A 19,451-nucleotide genomic window follows, 5' to 3' on the forward strand; every position below is an offset into this window, starting at 1 on the left:
ATGTGTGGAGCCAAGGGCCAACCACAATTTGTCCGTGTATTTACAGGGATCATTTCACTCTTCTAGAAGCACAGCCAAGTATTTCTTGATAGAAACATGCTGCATCCATCTAACAACACTATCCAATTGAGGCAAAGTGGAGAATGCTGTAATACTTGTGTTACAGTAGTTGCTGAAGTCCCAGTGAGGGATCAGGGCCCTGGTGCGTGAGGCACTGTTGATCTCAGTACTTTTCCCAGCTCTACAGACCTTCCCATTTAAGCTGACAAGTCAGATAATGATGCTCTGTGGTATTATCAGTTACACTGCAAAAGGCACGCCTGCTTGAAACCAGAGATTTTCATGTGATCTTAAATGTTTCTTCATGTGAGAGTGTTCATCATCTCATCCAGATTGCTTATCTAGGAAACGATCACAAATGAGAAATGGAGAAACTCTGAGTGTTCATTCACTGCTACTGGTCATTTTTTTGTTTTGGTTTGGAGTTGTTTTTTTTCTCAGGGCCAGACATTAATCTTGGCCTTACAGCTCCAATAACTATTATTTCTCGTCAGCAGCATGGTAAGTCTGAAAAGAGAAATTAAAGTCAAGAGGATATTTTCCCAGAAGATTACAGCAGTTATAATGGAGGTCAAACTCTTGGCTTCAGCTATTGGACTGTTTCGCTTAAAACTTGAAATGCACATCAATGAAAGGAGCAAGTTCAAAGTTTAGCATGAAATAATGCCAAAGACTAAGGGGGAAAAAAAAGCACATCATCATAATTTTACGAAAATTTGCCATCACTCTTCACACTGAATATAGCTTTTCAAGCAATATAACAAGCAATCCCAAGATAATGAATCACCAGTGGAGGAAAGTGTCATGCAACATAGTGTCCTAGTTTGGGGAATTCACAACCAGGAAATAGAGTATCACTTATAATTATTTACTGCGTTGTTTCATGCACAAACTTGGTTTTAATACCACAGAGAATTTACTCATTATACTTGCATTATTATAAATGTCAAGTATCCTGGTATAAATTCCTTTAACACAAGGCTTATCTCTTTAATTTAAGGAGCTGTTACAATTTATTAGTTAGTTCCAGGATAGTTGCAGCAGGCTTCCAAGTGCACTGCCCAGGAAACAGAATGCTTCAAAGAAACATTGTTAAATTTTTAAGTTAGCTGGTCTTTATGTGTGTAATTGGTGTCCTGTAAAAATCATTCCCACAGGAAGGGTTTTAGAAGCCTGCCACTCATTCTGGATGCAGCTTTCTGTGCATGGCCCTTGCTACTGAAAGGCTTTCATGGTGCCTAGAACAAACCTTTGTGCTGCAGCTCGGAGCTGCTCAGGATTTATCCCTCAAGAACATGGAAGAGGATCATTCCCCTGCTTTCTGTGGCAGCTGTTTAGATAGCTGGGGGCTGTTTTTATGTAACACCCTCAGTAGCTTCTTTTTTGGCTGAGCAGCCCAACTCATTAGTCCGTGTTTGATAGCTCAGTGGTAATCTCATTCCTCTGCAGCACCTTGGTGGGTAGAGCTTCTATTTTAACTACTGATAACTGCTGGCTCAGGGCAGTTTTCCAGTCTTGCAGCCTATCTACTGTGTGTTTTTGTCTAGACCCCATTTCTCTCATTTGCTAACAGGCTTGTCAGTGTCCAAACTTACAGAAGTCAAGATAAATGTCATCTCTGGTTTCTCCTCTATTTGTAAAGTTTGTTACCCAGTCCTGAAGGCACTTCAGGTTGTTTGGACACTAATTGCTCCTGACAAGGCCATGTGAGCAGTTACTCAACTCCTTGTTTTCTTCCAGGTGCTAACAAATCGTTTGTTTGAATATTTTTCCACTCTCGTTCTGTCTTCAATTTCTCACTACCCCTTATTTCCCTCACCTCCCCTTGTATTTTTTTAATAGATAGCATAGATTGCTCCATTCCAATCTTCTGGTTGTTAACACTGTATTAGAAACTGTCTTTTCTTAATTGTAAGAGCAGGGTATTCATTTGTGGCAGGTATTTTCAGAAGGTTAGGTAACTGTACAAAAATGTGCAGGTGTCCGTAGTCCCTTGCACGCAAGGCTGTGCACTAGAGCTGCACTACTTGTATAAGAAAGGTAGAAAAGAGAGGGATTGAAGGTGTGTGTCAGAGAGGCTGTGCCTGGATCTCTGCCTCTGGTCATGGTCTGTGTCTGGGTTTTTTTACGTTGTGCTGTGGCCCTGGTTCATCAGCTGGTCTTTGAATTGGTTTGTAGCTTGCTATGTACTTGGAGAAGCAAAACAAAGTTTGGGACTCCAGTTGAAATATGTTGTAAACAGCCAGCTGAGTTGCTGGTTGTACGTTAAAGTCACTTGTCAAATTTGAATGCTGTCGTGCTCATACCTTTTACTGTTTTCAAAATCAGCCTGAGGAATGATGAATAGTAGTACCTACAGTAGTATTCTGTAGTATCTTTTACTCAAGTGCCTACAGGAGTCTATCAACTTGAGTGGAGCTCAGCTGTGACTCTCCTCATCTCACATTATTATCATTTTGATTCCTTTTTTTAGATGGAATTAGGATTTGGTGCCTTTTCAAAGGAATGGAAGCTATGAAAAGAATGGAGAAAACAACTTCTAAGCATTTTCTCTCAGGCCTCTCTTTTGAAATAACTGAATGAATTAAGAAGTAACTTTTCCATACTCTTTTCAAGAAACCAAAATAAGGCTGTATCATCTTTCTGACTCAGTGTACAATGTTGGCTAGGGTTGCTATCCCAGAGCACACAATTGCTATTTACGAGAAACATAATTTTCTACATTCCTTGGGCTTTTGTTCTTTGGATAGGGACTACTCAAGTTTCATGCTAGCACAGTACCCTGCCCTGGTCTCCAGGACAGTGGTATTTCATCTCTTCTGATTAACAGAGATTTTCAAGCATTTTTTTTTCCCTGTGGTCTGTATTTGATGCCGTGGATTATATTAATTTGCACATGAGCTTATCCTTTTTTATATTTCCTTCCAAATTTTTGCTTCAAGTCTCAGTGGCTCCCTTGTTGTATCCAGGTACCCTTCTCTCCACCCTTGGGGTAGCTGGCAGGGAAGGAGGAGGCATCATGTATTTGCAGTGCTTTAGGCACGTGGTGCCACAGATTAACTGGAGATGTGTTTTATCATACGTGGGTGCTATTCACCTAATCCTTGGATAAGCACTTCCATAATTTATTTCCAAAATGGACTATTCAGTCTTTGTTTTCTTTCATGACACTCTGGAGCCATTGGATCTCCTTGCTTGGTTCTGACTTCTCTCCATTTTGACACTGTCCTACTGGAAAGAGACTTTTCCTTGCAGTCTGAGAGCACATTACTTCTGCTGCAGTGATGCACTGAGAACTTGTTTGTCTGCAGTACACCATCAACTCTTGGCTTGCTGTGTCCTTGCAGTTGAATAGTTTTAAATTTTTTTTCACAGTGGTTTTTAATATTTATGATTATTTTGTGCATTCTAGTAATGCTTTTGTGTATGTGAAATTGTTGTGTAAATTTGAAAATGGTAAAAAAATTGTTCTTTGTTGGTTGGGATGACTGTAGGGTGGATAGCTGGTGTCCCATACTTCTCATTTGTATCTGTGATCCTGACGTGCTGGTAGTACCTGTGTATCAAGAATACAGAGCCAGGGCACAGGTGTCACCTCATTATTGATGCAATTGAAGACAAATTCCTTCTGAAGTTTCGCCTCTGAAATGTGGAGCTTCTCCTTTTGATGGAGGGCCAGCCTTGGGTTGAGGAGAGCTAGAACAGTCCTGAAGCACTCTATGTTCGTATAAATAGGTGTGATATTTCACTGTCACCTGTTCTTTTGTATCAGTGTTGAGGAGCACTCTGCCTCCAGGGTGTGCAACCAGGACTTCAGACAAAACACCCAACCCAACAGCAAGCTCTTTGGACAGGTCCCTGTGTCACAGCCACTGTCCAGTGCTTGTTCCCTCTGAATATGACCCTTAACCTTGAGTTTTGTGTAATTTGTGCCAGTGTCATATGACTGGAGCAGTAAAGACATTTCTGGAGCCCTGCTTCTGCAGGCACAGGTCAGCTGAATACCTGCAGAGCCCCACCAGTAGGAAGTATGACTAATAATGCATGTGGAGCAGAAAATTTAAAACTTGCTGTGAGGAGCCACCGTGGTTTTCATGCTCCTTTGAACTAATGTGTTTTCAAATCATTCTTTAGCTTATTCCAAGAAGCTGCTGAGGCATTCCTAGTCTGTTTTGATCCTTAAGAAATGCAGACATTGACCCTGTAGTTGCTATCCGTATTCATTATCGCAGTCATGGTGTTGTATGATGCAATTTGTGGAGCTCTTTCACTGAATGTGATCTCTGTCTGGAGTCTGCGTTAGTTTTGGATTCTTCTGAATCATAAATGGTCAGAACATCTTTTTCTAATATTTAGTTGGATGTCATTTGGTTAGTCTGAAACATACTCTTTTATATTTTTTGTTTCTTCGTGTGCATTTGAGTGTGTCTGTTTGTATGCACGCCTCTTTCTCTAGAGAATTTTGTCTCAAACATTTATGCGCGCCCAAAAAAAGCAGAAAGTAAAGTTGCTTGCCAATGTAAAGCAAATTTTGGGGGGTATTACTGTAAAAATTTAAAAGAAAATAGGTGAAACTTCAGGTGAAGGCAAAGAGTTGAAATTAATTGAGCAAAACCTATCATTAAAATAGGAGGCAGTAAGCAATCTGTTGTTGAGCTGGGCTGTGGTTTCATTGTCTGGGTGATGCCACAGACCTGCTGGAGGTGTGTGTCCCTATCCCTGTCACTCAGGTACCTCTGGTGCACAGCTGTCCTGCACCACAGTTCTGTTATCACGGTGTCTCCTGCAGGGTGTGAGAGACCTCGCCCAGGAAAAAGGATTCAGGAACTCACTGTGGTGGTGCCTGTCCAAACGCCAGTTCTCTGCAGATCAGTCTCAGGCAGGAGTGATTGATATTTGCAGCGTTTCGGGGAAAGACGTTCATCTTGCCCTGTGGACAATCCAACTGGATCAATCTAGCTGTTTTATTTGGACACAAGAAAGCCAGTCTAGCCTTGTAAACCTGAACACTCAGCTATGAATAGCACAGACAAGAGCTGAGTGCCCACTATGATACGAACTTGTGCCATTTCCTTGTGTGTTAACCTGTCACAAGGAGGGGCCCCGCTATGAAATGACATTTTGGTGTCTGTAATGCCCCATGTTACCTTGTGCAATGCAAAAAGAGGGTCCATAGCTGCAGCAGCCCTTGAGTGAACCATACCCTTCCCCATTCTCCTTATTCCCAACTCTCCAAATTCACTTCCATCTCAGATGCTAGACAGTTAAAATATAAAAACTGCATATATTGTAACAAAAAACCTTAATCCTTTTTCAATCTGTATATGATTTTACTCCAGACAAGGCAACTTTCCAGATTTACATAAACCAACATTTGAAATGGGATGATTTTAAGACTCAGAAAAATGTCTAGGACATCTTACTATGTTAACTTGAAATTATTAAGAAAAACAATCTCTTTTTTTCTTGTTTTTTTCTTCTTATTTTTTGCCTTTTTTTTTTTTTCTGGCAATAAATTTAAAAAAAAATTGTAGATTTTTTAAATTGTATCACTGTTCAGGAGTGATCTGGGAGGGCTCTCACTTGCTCAGAAAGGCCATTGTTTACTCACTCTTACTGTGCTTGGACCAGTATAGACTGGAGGTCTGACCATAATTTAGGTCAGACTGGAAAGAGGTGGGTTTGCATAAAAAGTAGACTGTTGGAATAAAACATTTTTAGTCATAAGTATCTAGAACATTTTATTAAAAAAAAGTTCAAGTTGGAACAAGAGGGTCTGAGAAGCTGTGGTCTTCCCACACCTTGCTACTAGTCAGAGGTTCTTGCCTAAATGTCTGTGATGAATATTTGTGTCTTTTCAGATTCAAAGGCATTTTGTTTGTTTCTGCTTCAGATTTTGAGAGGCACTTTGGTCCAGGGCTTCTGAGGATTAGCTTAGCAAGGCATAACCTTCTGCCTCCATGTCCAGCAGACCTATCAGACCTATAGCCTGTATGTAAATTAGTCAAATTCTACCCTTCAGAGCCTGTACCTGTTGGGTTGGCCAGCCATTGCATTCCCAGGGGAGAGAAGCTGGGAATGCTGTCTCTTTCTAACTGTGCTGACACAAAGCATCTAATCCATACAGTTCATTAGTAGAAGCAAATGTTAAATTCAGAAGAGCTCTTCCAGCTTTATGGGGTCTTGCAGTCCTGAATAGAGCACTTGGAAGTTAGCATTAGTCAAGACTGGGCCTGTATGGACACAGCCCTGGGTTAGAAGGTGAGAAGTGCTTGGAGTTTATCCTTGCCAAGCTGTGCTACATGGTGCCAATCAATAAGGCTGGATTATAAAGAGAATTTGAACTTAGCTGTTGCTTTGTGTTCTTGCTCTTCAATGTCAGCTGGCTCTCAGTGCTATTCTGTAAACTCAGTTATGGAATGACAGAACTTTGCCCATGTTGGTCCTTGCTGTTGTGCAGTTCATAATGTGACAGGCAAGGATCCTGCAGGACAAAGCACCGAAATCCTGTGTTTGCAAACATGAATGGATTCTTGAAAGGGCACAAGAGTGGTTCCAACGCTTCTGCTCCTCTGCACTTTTGACTGATTCCCAGATGGTTTTATCAACTCAGAGGACTTCTGGAGAGGGGGTCATGGTCCATGGTTCCATTGGTGCTGAAATCTTGTTTAGAAACAGAGTTAGTAATGAGCAAAGCTGAAAAACTGGAAGTCATAGACATTTTTCATGGGTGCAAATCGTAAAATCCAAAGCCTGAGAATAAGTGAGGAAGCTTTGCAAAATCACCCTGATATTACCTGTTTCAGTCCCACAGGAGTGCTCCTGGAGATTATTTCAGGTTTTTGTCTATCAAACTAAGTATCAAGGAGAAATTGGATCTAGTTCAGTTGGACTTTATTGGATTATGCCTTCATGGCATTGTAGCTGAAAAAAAAGGCTGTAATTCCAAATACAATGTGTAACAATTGTGCAAATTCCTTAATCCTGTTTTCCATTCATTTATGTAGTAATTAAAACCATAAACCTGGAAACTATTTTCACAGGCAACTTTAATTTGCAGAGACCTATTTAATTTCCTACGGTTTACGGCTGTGTATTCAATTTTACTCTCTTCCAGAAGAGGGTGAAACCTAATGGTGTTACCTTCATTATCAGTGTGTGCCTTGGCTTGGTTTCTTACAAGTTGTTCAGAACATGACAGTGTAATTTTGGGGGGAAAGAGGTTTATTTCATTTTGTTCTCCTTGAAGAGCACCACAAAATGCACTAGTGAAAGAATAATCATAAGCTTAAAGAGGAAGGAAAGTTTTAAGGTACTAATTGAAGAGGGAAAATGCCTGAGTGGTTTAAAGGAATGAAATGGTGGGAGAGCTCCAAGTGAGATGAGGCAGCAAAAGTAAAAGAGCTACCACCAGCTGTGATGAATGACAGATGTGCACCTAAAAACCACAGTCATGGAGCTGCATAAATTCACAGTTAGGAGGAGGAAAAGGAGAGTGCACACTTTCAAAGGCCTTACATTGCCTTACGTGCAGTAACCTGCAGCCACAGGTAACAGGCAGGACTTGGTGCTCCAGACCTTTGGCACTACTACAGGACACTACTCTTTCTAGGTCCCTCTTAAAAGGAAAAGTAACCTAGGACAACTTGGTTAATGGTGTACTCTTCCTCAGTAGTCATCCATGACTGAGCAAAGACTGCTGCCCTGCTGGGTCTGTGGGATGCACTGTTTAATTTTATCTCTGTGCAAGGGACCTGCCTTGACCAGCTGCTGTCAGCTGAAACTGCACTCTCTTCCCATGCAAAAACAAAATCTGGGGAGACTGGATGACTCTATCTAGCCTGGAGTGTAATCCAGGCTGGAGGGACCTGGAGAGTGTTAGTAGGAGGTGACTCTGCACAGGCCAGTTTGGGAAGAGTGGAATGAGCAATCTCTGCAAAAGGTTGACATTCATTGTCATCTCTCTCACCAGAATTGTGAACTGCAAGGCCAGCAACAGCATAGGCAGGAAGGCTGTTACCTACTCCTGCTCAGAGGAGGCCTTTCCAAAACACAGGTTGGGTAGGTTGGGAAAGCAGTAATAAAAGTCACATTGCAGTTGTGAGCTGCATGGTGGATTTGGTCCTGTAGGCTCTCCTCAGTCTGAGGAGCATCACGAGGACTGGGTTCAACTTGTGCTCTCTCATTGCCACAGGCTCTGAGGCAGGAAATCCTTTAAGCACATGATTGCCTAAAAAGGATGACTTTGTGAGGACAGTGTTCAAAGGGAAGCCAGTGCCTGTCCTCTTTCTCTGAAGCAGAGTGGTAGGCTTCTTGCCCTGTTACTGTGCTGAATATTCAGAATGGTTTTACCTCTTATATCACATACATTGAAATCCAGCTGACTGAATCGCCCTGCAGATGCATAAGAGGAGAAATAAAACACTGAACTTGAGAACAAGAGAAGTGATATTTGAATTATTCTGTGATAAGGTAGAGAGGCACATAAACACAGCAGCTTAAACTGAATTGTGAAATAGCCTGAGAATGTCTTTTTGCTGCCATTTCCTTGATTTCAACACCACTGAGTTTGTCATGTATGACGGCTTTGTGGTTGTTGTGACACTGTTGGAGAAAATTGGATTTGGGGAAAGTTTTTTTAGTTCTTCAAATAATTCAGAATGTTTTCCAGTTTGTTTTTTTCTCTCCAGTGCAGCTTTGTTCTGCAGCATTACATTTTTTGTAAAGTAGGTTTTTGTATAGTTGCATTGCCCTGGCATAATATAATCCTTAGGACACATCCAAGAGATTTCCAGCCATCCTTGTGGATTTCGTAACAAAGCTTGTGATTAGAAGCCCTTCCACGCAGAAGATTAAAATGGAGATGACATTCAAGGGCTTAAAAGGCAGCTCAAGTCATCCAGCACTGAAGGCACAGGTTGGAGCCTGTGAGGAACGTGTTTGCTGTCAGAGTGCAGCAGCCTGATTTTACAGACAGAGGCAGACGATGGGTAACCACAGCTCGCCTTAAAGGAAGCCCTGGGTCCGTCTCCTTGGAAAGGTTAGTGTTGCAAACCTGCTTCCTAGCACTGAGAGTTTATGCCTGTGCTTCTGTCCAAGGATTAGACTTAAACACAATCCTCCTCACTGGAGGAGCTTTCAGGGCTCCCCAAAAGTCCACCCTGGTCCCCAGGTCTGTGGGCACCCGACCGGGCTGGCCCTGTAGGACCAGAGTCCTGTGGCTCTTGGGAGCATCCTGACCCTGTGGGCTGGTTGACTTCTCTGCCTTTGGCTCTGCTGAGGGAGTGCAGCTTTACCTTACCAAGGATGGCAGGTCCCCCCAGGGCGGCAGGATGCTGCTGCCTTGGCCTCGTGCCTGTGGAAACCCTGGAGCTGAGAGGAGAGAGAGGTGCACAGTGTGCAGAGCTGCGTGCAGGCGTGACAAGCTCCTCTCGTGGACTGACAGGGAAGATAGATTTATTACAGAAGTAATTTCTTGTGTGAATCTGGGGGATTCAATAAAAACATATTTTTTAAATATAGCTGATTAGTAAAATGGCACTGTGGTACCATGGTGAAGCCAATTTGAATCCTGCTGTCTGGGCTGTGAGTGCAAGTGAAATTCATCAGAAAGGTGCCTGGAAGAGGAAGGGTTTTTAAAGAACAATAAATAAATATAGACTTTCTCAAACACACACACATAAATCTAACCTTACACCTAATCTGCTGTTGAGAAGGTAAAATGTTTTTCTTAGATAAAAATTATTCAAGGTAACTTGGGTTTGAGGAGGGAGGAGGTTGGAGCATTGATGGCTGCTTAGGGCACTGCAGTCAGCATCCCAATGTCTGTGTAAAGCAGTGAGATACACAGCAGTGCAGCTGGGCTTGTGATCATGCCTGCTTCTCCAGCCTGCCAGTGGAGAGGTCTCCTGTTAGAGAAGGTATCACTTCAGTAGCATGCAAGCAGAAGGAGATTGGGAAATGGAGGAGAAAAAAGGTCTTTGTTGCAGAGAAGACTGTTGGTCAGTCCTGTGAACAGCAGAAGGTTGGTTTGCTCTGTTTTCACTCACTGAGGTCACTGCAGCCATAAAACCTCAGCTGAACTGTGCCAGCAAGTCAAGTCTTACTCTGCCTGTGAGAAAGGTTTGTGTTCCCTGGTGAGCTTTTTGTTTCTGCCCCACCTTTTTTTTTTTTTAAGATGAGATAGGCAATTGTACTTGCAATTCTTCCTTATGATTCCTAGCTGAAAGAGGAGCAGCCTTCAAATGGAGAGAGATGAAAGACACTAGGAGTATTTTTCTTACATTCCAATGTAAGTAGAATAGCGAAGTACATACCTGAGACGTTTCCAAACACAACACACATCTATTTACATATTTGATTTCAGTGGTGATACATGATAACCTGGGATTTCATTCAAAGGATCCTGGTGGGGATTTGAAAGGAGTTCTTCTTCTCTGAATGTTCACAAAATAACTGCTGAAAGCTGAAGAGCCTTTTGTTGGCAGATAAATTCAGAGAGGCTGGAGACAGTTTCCTTGTGCTGAAAATCTTCTCTGTGCTTGCAGTTGTGGGGGTAAATTCCTGGCCCTTTTAAAAGTGTTGGGAATGTTTGGTCGGTGACTTCAGTGGGACCAAAACTTTACTCAGGTTTTGGAGAGGCTTTGGCATCTTTATAACTTGTTCTAATGCCTGTTGACAGACACAGCAGCTTTCCTGTTAGCTTGTCATGCACTTCTCTGCAGAAAAGGATCATCTTCTCTTGGGAGTGCGTGGTCATGGGCTTGCTGTGCTGGCATCCAGTGCAGGAGTGAGGGACACTCTGAAGATGCTCTCTCACTCTTAAAATTGCAGTGTTGCATACACAGCAGTGAGATTAGAGGGGGTTTATGTGTGAGAGAGTCAGTGGTTGTGCTGTACCTTTACCCCGTATGTTTTAACCTGCCACAAGATTAAGACTTCTTTGTTGAGGAACAAAGGTAGCAGTAGGGTTTGTGTTTACATTCCCTCTCTGGCTGCTTTGTGTGGCAGGTGATGTGTAAAGAGGGCTTTGAGAAGAGGAGAATTGAGGTCAGACCTGTCAGACTTCCTAAAATGCCTGGAGGTTTATATATGTGAAAGATGGTCTGGAATGGAAAACTCAGCGTTTGCTGCTCTCCAGAATAATCCCAAGTAATTAAGTTACCCTGATGAAGCATTGCTCAAATGGCTCAAAATTGAGGCCTGAGAGCAGCTCTCACGTGATGTGTCGGTGTTGTTGGCATTATGCAGCCCCTGTGTTTCAGCATGGACGAGGAAGACAACAGCCTGGAAAGCTTGGAAGGCAGGCAGAGAGAGGAGGATCTGGTGGGTTCACATGGTGGGATTTCTCTTCAGTAAATTCACATTTGAGCAGTCACAGAGGCAGGGCAGGAGGTGCCTGTCGAGCACCGTGCAGGTGTTGTCATGTGAGGTGCTGGTTCAGCCATTTCCATCTGCTCCAGTTTTTGCAAGTAGGGAAAGGAAATACCAGGTGTGGGGCAGTACTGGGTGTGCTGCTTTGTCTCCAGGGGGTCCCTCCCCTAGGAAGGATTTCATGCTTCTTTTTAACAAGTATTTAGGAGTGGTCACAACCCATGCCTGGGTTGGAGTTCTGGTTTTGTGTTCCTGAAAGGGACTGAACAGCTTCCCCTTTCATCTTAGCCAGAGGTTTCAGTGATTTCAACAAGCTTTTGATTCTCCTCCAGCTTCAGAAGTTTGGATCCAGGCGGCTGATTTGAGAGGCTCAGTGTTTATTCAGTTTCTTCTAGAAGTTAATACTCAGAGAGTTTTGTTCTAGAGCAGAAGTGGTCTTCTGGACAGCCTTTGCTTTCTTCTGAGTTGCAGAAGTGCGCATTCCCAAAGGAACTCACTCAACAGAACACACTCTCAGAACAGGGGACTTCGTGAGGGACCAGGATTTTGTCTTGTAGTAGCCTCAGGACTGCTCTGTGGTGGTAAAGTAGTTATAAGTTTTTGCCATCTCTGTGCTGGTTTACCTCGCCATACATCTGAAGATGTGAACTCGTACATGCAGTCTGTAGTCCTTAGTTCCAGGTGTCTTCCTGTGTGTTCCACAGGTGTTACCTTTTTGCTCCAGACATCCCACACAAACTGCTGATTTCCTCCAAAGTAAATTGTGGAGCTTGTCTGGAAGGACTAGGAATGTTTTCCTGAAGTATTTTTCTCCCATTGCTGGAACACATTCAGATTTTCTGATCTTCCCTGCAAGGAGCAGATGGGGGACAGGTTTTTATCTGAGGCAGGCTGCACCCACCTGAACTCTCTGTCCCCTTGCAGCAGGAGTGTGTGAGGCAGCAGTGCCTCCCTGTCATTCACAGGATCCTGGAGACTTTGTCTGATGCTTTTGGTCATCTCAGATAAAGCAGAATGCTCCTGCAGCTTTTCCCTCTGGTATTAAATTTGACTCTCCTTTGCCTTTTGAGTGATGGAATAGCTGGGAACCTTTTTCAGGAGGGGTCCATTTAGGGCATCTGCTGTAGCCCAGACTCTTGGTTTTACACCTCATAGGAGGGTGAAGAAATGTATGGGATGTTGGCCTGGTCTTTTGTTTCTTTGTGTAACCCATAAGAGAGGGAGAAGAGGAGAAGCCATCTGATTGTTCAGGATAGACATTTTCCTTCTTTCTGGCTGGTGTGAGTAATATGGATTTTTTCATGCTAAATGGTGTTTTGGAGTGAGTGTACAAAGACTAGTAGCTTGAAAATAATTGTGAAAGGGTGGCAGAGAGAGAGGGTCCAGTAGAAAAAAGGATCCAAACGAAGGCTTTCTGGCTGATAAGATTCACTTAAATCAGACAAGTCAGTGGTACTACAAAATTACAGCTCTTCTTACAATGGTCTGCATACCAAATTAACATCCAAAGTTGCAGCATTTAAACATAGTTGAGGTTAAACTTGCAACATGATGTGATCCAGCCCAGGGAGAACAACTACAAAAACAAACAAACAAAAAAACCAAACAAAAACAACAACTATTAAATTGTGTTGAATTGCTGCAGCCTTAGAACAGCACTGGTAGCTTTTCTAGGCAAGGTTTGTTGCCCACTGTAAGACTCACATCCAGCTCCAATGTGCTAATAGGGATGAAGTGACAGAAATTAAGGTAACATGTAATAAGATGCCCTTCTCTTTGCATCTTTATGGTGACCCACAAAGCCAGGACTTAAACTTGTTTTGTACAAGAATCCTGTGCAGCAGCTTTGCTATACCACTAACAATTACTTGAGTTTATTTTGCTACTTGTCTTTGTGAGAACTTTAAACCTAAACTTAACCTAATCCTGTGATTCTCCAGGGGATAATTACAATGTTTCAGAATCCTTACTTTGCCAGTTGCATTTTGACCCAAAGATAAGTGTAGGATGTTTTTTCACCATTACAGAATTTGAAAGTACAAAAGACAATCCTGTAATAATGTTTTCAGAATCCATCAGACTCCAGAGCAATAGGAGTACCTTGAGGGAATGAATTATTTGGGTAATTGGAAACCTGACTACCAGATCTGTTTGCTGCTGAAGTCATTGCTTTGGCTAGTCATCTTTTGATTCAGGCTTGGTGAAGCAATGAGGAAGGAGCAGCAGAACCAGAAAGCTCTTGTCAGATTTTAAGTGAGGAACACATAATTTCATAAACGTCCTCCAAAAGTCCCCTCTTTACCTCATTGTGCCTGTTTTTCAATCTGGACTGTCCTGGGGTTGTTTACTTTTCATAAATTGTCATAGATCTTAAATGTGTTTCAGAATAGGAATAGCAAGTTATAAGTTGTTTTAAGGAATAGCAAGTGGTTCAACAGTGAAAAATAGGTCACAGAATCTGGTAATTAGGTAGTTATTCTTTCTCAGCCTACTCTGTTCCCAGTGTTTTTTTCTGACTTTCAGTGCACAGTCCCTCCTCAGTAGCAAATGGTTGATGACAGAGAAAGGTAAAGCCTCAGAGGCAACTTTGTAGATAAAAACTGGAGTAGTGGAGTAAGTCTCTTACACTACTTTTGTATTGTCTGTCTTGCTGCAAGAGCCTGGAAGCAATGCCTGAGGAAGAATGGCACAAGTGTTCTGTCCGAGAGCACTGATCAGCTCATGGATTGCTCACAGCTGAATGTCATAGTGGGACAGAGTTCCAGAGCTGATGGGAAGGCGATGTAGGACTGGTTTACCCTTGAGGGCCAGTCCCAGTTCCTGGATGTGACCTGTGCCTCCCTTTGATTGCAGAGAGGCAGTTTCCAGGAGGATTTTGCAGTCGCATCAGGGTCAGGAGGGGTGAGCAGAATGATTATTTTGGGCTTTGGGAGCCCAGATGCATTAAATAAGCTTCTAATTTCTTGGAGAGACTTCCCCTGGAAAAGAGGAGAGGATTTGTGACCCAAGTGTGCCTGACAGGAAGGATGGGATCCTGCTGGAAAGATGTGCTGTCACAGCTGACAAGATGTTCACCCTTCCAGCGCATGCTGCTTCACTTACCGTGTCTGCATGTCTTTGGAGGCAGCCTGACCCAGCTCCTGGCAGGGACCCCAAAGCTGAGCAGGGAGAGAAATTCACACAGAGGGAGAAACGATGTCGTGTTATGCTGCTTGTTAGGAAAAAAAAAACCCATAGAATTTGCTATCAGTGAGCTGAAATCTAAACAGCATAAATGGTCCTAATAGTTAAAGAGGTTAGGGAAGCTTGCCAGAGCGTGGAAAGCATAACAACTGCATTTAATAACAATCAAGCTACTCTTATAAATATTTGCATGTGCTGCTTCAAAGCCTACTACACAGTCATTCATGTACTGCAGTTAGAAAGATGAGGAGGGGAAGGAAAAAAGAGAGCGAGAAGAAAAGGGCACTCCGTGTTTTGTAGCTGCCATAATAAAGAATGGGCAAAGCACCAGAAAGAAAAGAAAAAGGAAAAGAAACCCTCCAAAGTTTAATAAACACAAAAGGGAATAAAAATAAATCTTTGGAGCATTTATTACAAGCCCTTGATGGAAGGATTAGATTGAGGCTCTCAGCCTTTCCAGTGTGGGTGTATGTGTGAAGGCGGCCTGTCTGGCCTCTTCCAATGAGAAAAGAAAAGTTGTTTACATTTCCTAACTTGGGCTGTGCATGTAATTGATTTCTTTCTGTTTCAATAGCAGAAATTAAAATTCAGAGGGGAAAAAAAAGCCTCATTTGGATACAATTGAATTTAGGTCTTTTTCCTCGCCAGAACGAAAGCTCAACTCTCAGAAGAGCTGTGTCAAACAGAGTGTTTTGTTTCTCCTGAAATGTCAGTACATGCAGTACTTGTGAGGAAAGCTGTGGAAGTGCAGGGCTTAGCTCAGCAAGCACAACTGCGCAAGGCAGGAGTGTCATGCTTTCATGCGGGTTGCTCCTGATTCGGGGAATATCTCCAGCATGAAACAAACTTCCTAGCCCTGCTTGCAGTTTCAGGGTGCTTGACTCCACCTTGCTGTGCTCGCAGGTGCTCCTGGGGGCCCGGTGGTGTTTTGGGTGGTTGGCCAGAGAGTGTGTTCAGTCTCTCCCATGGAGAGTGTTCCAACCTGGAGCAGTACTGGAGACTGTGCTGGGCTGGGTCCCCTGCACCCTCCCAGTGGTGCTTTTCTGCCTCGTCAGAGCAGGGCTGCTCTCTGGCCAGGCTGCTGGCACAGGAGCCTGGAGGATGCTGGACATTGAACAAAGTCAGCGAGAGGCACAGAAACCACAGTGTCCTCCTGCACTTAATCACTCACACACCAGAGTACATTTTAACCTGGCAGTTCGGGCTGTCCCGTATGAAGCAGCTGATGAAGCTTCAGCTTGTTCAAGACAGAAAAAAACCAAACAGAAGAAGAGTAAACTTGTGATGCTTGGTGTTTAGCAGCTTAAAGGGAGGAGGAGGATGGATGCTGCCTTCACCTTCTCCACCTATGTTGTATAAATATCTCAGCTGTGATGACTGTGATTGTGATTATTACAGCTGGAAGTCTTCAGGTTTTTTTGAGGTTTGATTTAATGAGTAATTTAAAAATGATAAAAATGGAACCTTTCATTGTGTTTACTATTCTCTCTCCCACCAAAACAAAAGAAATCTTTGTTTTCCTAGCTACAGGAAACATACTGATTTAATTTCACTCATTAATGATAATAGTTCAAAGAATACTTCAGGAGTTCAGTCTGCAGCAGGGGAACTGTGTTTGCAGACGAGCTTGATCGTAGTCATCCTGGTGTCTACTGGAGTCGTGGGGCCAGAGGGGAGTGCAGAGGTATCCAAATGAATCTGAATTGATACAACTGTCAGGTTAAGGTGGAGTCACAAAGAGATAAATTGCAGCATCTGAGATCACTTAAAGGCTAATCCAAAACCCTGTAGACTCCACAGGGTTCTTACTGTTCTTATAAAGAGAGTTGCAAGTCTCATTTCTCAGTCTTCATGTTGATTAATTTTCACATAAACCCCAAATGTGTAGTCAGCCATTCCTTCATTTTTTCGTCTGTGAATAATACCTTTTCATCAACTGACTTCCTGTGGATACTGTCATGAATGATAAAGAAATCCAATTTCTTATGTGAGGTTTTGCATATAAAGATGTAAAATTGTCTTAGAAGGGAGATGAAACTTCTGTAAGACAAGAATACCTCCTTACTCATAGAGGGTGTCCCATGCCTGCCTTCCAGTGGAAATAAATACTTGTTTGCAGTGTATACAAATGCACATATGCAAACACAAAAACAGGCACACTGAAGGAGTACTCATTCTCTGTCTTCCTTATATATAACAGAGAGAAAAAATGTAAATGCAGGAATGGCTCAGGCATATCCACTCAGAAGCGTATTCAGAGATTTGTAATATACAGTATCTAAAACAAAGAAACTGGAAAGAAGGCCTACAAAGATAGCACAAGAAAGTTCTAGGAAAAAGAAGCTAAATATAACCCAAACTGACAGTTAAATAGGGCTTTTCAATCTAAAATAAAGTCAAGACGGACAGGGTTTGTCTGTGCCAGGGCAAGTGAATGGCTTCTAGTTTGGCTTGTCCACAGTGAGCAAAATGGTAGGTTGATGCCTCAAACAAATGACAAGGAAGGACAACTTACAACTCATCCTGGAAGCATCAATCTTATATATACATATTACTATGCCAAATTATATTCCTAGTAGGATTAGGTTTGGCTGAAGAACAAGTAGTAGTCTCGGAGTTTCCTACAGCAGGAAAAATAAACTGAAGATACTATTTCTCTCTTGAAGGAGGATGTAATCTCTGAACCAAGTAGCTTTTATAAGAATTTGCAGAATGTATCAAGGTCATAGTTGCATACACTTAAGCCCTTCCCTTGGTATTTTGAGAGGCTCCAGCTCGGATGTGTTACTGATGGGAGAGAGGAGCAGCTTTGGTGTAGGAGTAATTTGCATCCGTTTGCCTTTGAGTTCTTACTGTGAGATTGTAGCAGTTTCCTGTCGATGAGCATGGTAGCCAAGAACAGTGATTATGATGCCTGGGGGGTTATTTTCAAGCACTGCAGATGTGAAAATCTGAGAATCTTTGTTTTTTTTAATTAAATAGAATCACGGAAGTCTGGGGCTTCCTGTTCGTAGTTGTACCTGTTTGATCATCCTGAGGATCTGCTTTGGGAAGTACTCCTTCAGAGGATTTTTTTGAAGTGTTTTGAGAACTTGTCATCTCTCACTTATAATGCATCTGCAGTTGAGGCTGAGATTATTTCTTTATCATCAAAGATTTTCTCATAGCTACATTTAATAAATGTAGTCAGTTTGAACTTATTCAAAGAACTACAAGTGGGTTATTAAATGTGTAACTGTGAGAACACCTGTGCTTTCTCAGCTGAAAATGCCTCCCTAGCCCCCAAATACAATTTTCCTTTTTTTTTTTTTTTAATTTATCTACTTCAGTTTTCACACTGTAAGAGGAGAAGAAACTGCTGGCTCCATTTGAACAGAGATTTTCATCAGGCCTTAAAGTGATTTCATCTCCTCTCTGAGGTGTGTGAGCTTGTCTCCTTCCACTCTGTTCTCCTGTCTCCTCTCCGAGGAGTTTGGGTGTCAGGCAGGAGTGCTGCAGGCGAATTTCTCCTGGTGCTACTGCTCTGAACAGTGTGGAAGGGCCTCAGATGATGACTGAACCCCCTTAGGGTTACCCGGTTTGTGCAAAACTGCCTTGCTGCTTACCCTTAGTCAGGCTTTACAACTGGGAAGGAGAAATGTTGTTTTGAAACCTGAACTGAGATGTCTGACACTGCTGTTGAAGACTTGAGGCCATTTTTCTGGGTTTTTTTTCTGCTTTTCCCAATATATAGTAAGGGGTGGTTATGTTTATGACTTTTACTGCTTCCAAGTGGTCAAAGTTCATGTAATCCTGTTTATGGTGTCTACTGTCTGCCTGCCTTTTCCCTTTGTTTTTCCTTCCTCTTCTCTTCCAGCCCTCATCACTATAATCAGAATGACTGTTTTGTTCCAAAAATATCCTTTAATAACTAGGTGTGGAATAAAATCTGAAGCTGGCTAATTCATGCTCCATATTCTGGGGGGAAGTGGGTTTCAGAAAACATATAGATCAGATGAGCTGCTGTTATTTGTTCTCTTAGATCCCTGTGAACTCTCTGTAAGCCTGAAGGCATTTACCATGTACCAACTGCTATGTTTCTTTCTCAGTTCATAAGTATTCAGGATTTTCCACCAGCAGGTTGGAAGAGGGGAGGTTTAAATGCATGACCCGAAAGAGAGTTGAAAGTGGTTGTTAATCTCTGTTAATATGGCAGTCTTACAAAAGACGCGTGGGGTAGATTTTCTTAATTTTTATTGAATCGTTAATAGTACTAAATTGACCACAGCACACTGAACCGTGCTTCAGGTGTTTCCCTGACCAAGTGTCAGAACGTTTGAAGGAGCAACACGTTTTGCCATGAAGCAGTGAAACCCCTCTGCTTTCTTGCAGACGACATCCCGCCGAACTACTACAGCCTCTACTTCCGCATCGTCAGGTTCGACGTCTCGGCCATGGAGAAGAACGCCTCCAACCTGGTGAAGGCCGAGTTCAGGGTGTTCCGCCTGCAGAACTCCAAGGCCCGCGTCTCGGAGCAGCGGATAGAGCTCTACCAGGTACGGGGCGCCTCACGCCCGCCCGGCGGGCACAGCAGGCCCTGAGGAGAGCGCCTGGGCCCTCCCTCTGCAAAGCAGCCCCGTGTTTCAGTGCCTGCCCTGGAAAGGGCTTCACTCGAAATCCTACAAAGCTGAAAGGTGCAAACTTTTCCTAGCAGCGGAGCCCCAGGACTCTGGAGTTTTGAGCCAGCAGCGTGCCCAGGTGGCCCAGAGGGCCGATGACATCCTGGCTTGTGTCAGCAATGGCGTGGCCAGCAGGGCCAGGACAGTGATTGTCCCTCTCTGTTCAGCCCTGGTGAG

At 43.0% G+C, this 19,451-nt stretch overlaps 1 protein-coding gene across 2 annotated transcripts in view; it reads left to right on the forward strand.

The window, feature by feature from the left end:
• TGFB2 (transforming growth factor beta 2) overlaps nucleotides 1-19,451 on the forward strand; it is a 59,443-nt gene that overhangs the window by 17,344 nt on the left and 22,648 nt on the right. For both annotated transcript variants that reach the window (XM_063391061.1, XM_063391060.1), the window contains exon 2: nucleotides 18,988-19,151. In XM_063391061.1, coding sequence (XP_063247131.1) covers nucleotides 18,988-19,151 — 164 coding nt within the window. The remainder of the gene's footprint in view (nucleotides 1-18,987; nucleotides 19,152-19,451) is intronic.

This window comes from Prinia subflava, chromosome 2, assembly GCF_021018805.1.
Source record: "Prinia subflava isolate CZ2003 ecotype Zambia chromosome 2, Cam_Psub_1.2, whole genome shotgun sequence".
Classification (NCBI taxonomy): domain Eukaryota; kingdom Metazoa; phylum Chordata; class Aves; order Passeriformes; family Cisticolidae; genus Prinia; species Prinia subflava.